At 50.6% G+C, this 425-nt stretch overlaps 1 protein-coding gene across 1 annotated transcript in view; it reads left to right on the top strand.

The window, feature by feature from the left end:
• The window catches only part of EMH_0020090 (ubiquitin carboxyl-terminal hydrolase isozyme L5, putative), a gene marked incomplete at both ends in the record, with an annotated part of 7,125 nt that overhangs the window by 5,374 nt on the left and 1,326 nt on the right, over positions 1 to 425 (top strand). The window contains one exon of the mRNA XM_013501491.1: positions 3 to 298. Within this exon, the coding sequence (XP_013356945.1) occupies positions 3 to 298 (296 nt within the window). The remainder of the gene's footprint in view (positions 1 to 2; positions 299 to 425) is intronic.

Genomic DNA, 425 nt, shown 5'->3' with positions numbered 1-425 from the left:
CAGCAGCAGCAGCAGCAGCAGCAGCAGCAGCAGCAGCAGGAGCTGAGAGAGAAAGAAGAACAAAGCGATCCTCACCTGCTGCAGCAACAGCAGCAACAGCAGCAACAGCAGCAGCAGCAGCAGCAGCAAGATGAACAGGGCCAGCCTCTACAGCAGCACCCGCAGCAGCAGCAGCACCTGCACCAGCAGCAGCAGCAGCAGCAGCAGCAGCAGCACCCGCAGCAGCAGCAGCAGGAGCAGCAGCAGCAGCAGCAGCAGCAGCAGCAGATATTATGTGAAGAGTGTGGATCAGATATAAGTGAGGGTTTATACTGTCTCTATTCTTGCTGCTGCTCTTTGTTGTTTCTATTTTCTCTTTTTCATTTTTCTTTTTCTTTTTGGGGTAAACAAATCATTAAACAAAAAATAAATAAAACACGCTGCAG

Source organism: Eimeria mitis, genomic scaffold (genome assembly GCF_000499745.2).
Source record: "Eimeria mitis Houghton genomic scaffold, Emh_scaff697, whole genome shotgun sequence".
Taxonomy (NCBI): Eukaryota; Apicomplexa; class Conoidasida; order Eucoccidiorida; family Eimeriidae; genus Eimeria; species Eimeria mitis.
This window is presented reverse-complemented; position numbering and strand designations above follow the sequence as displayed.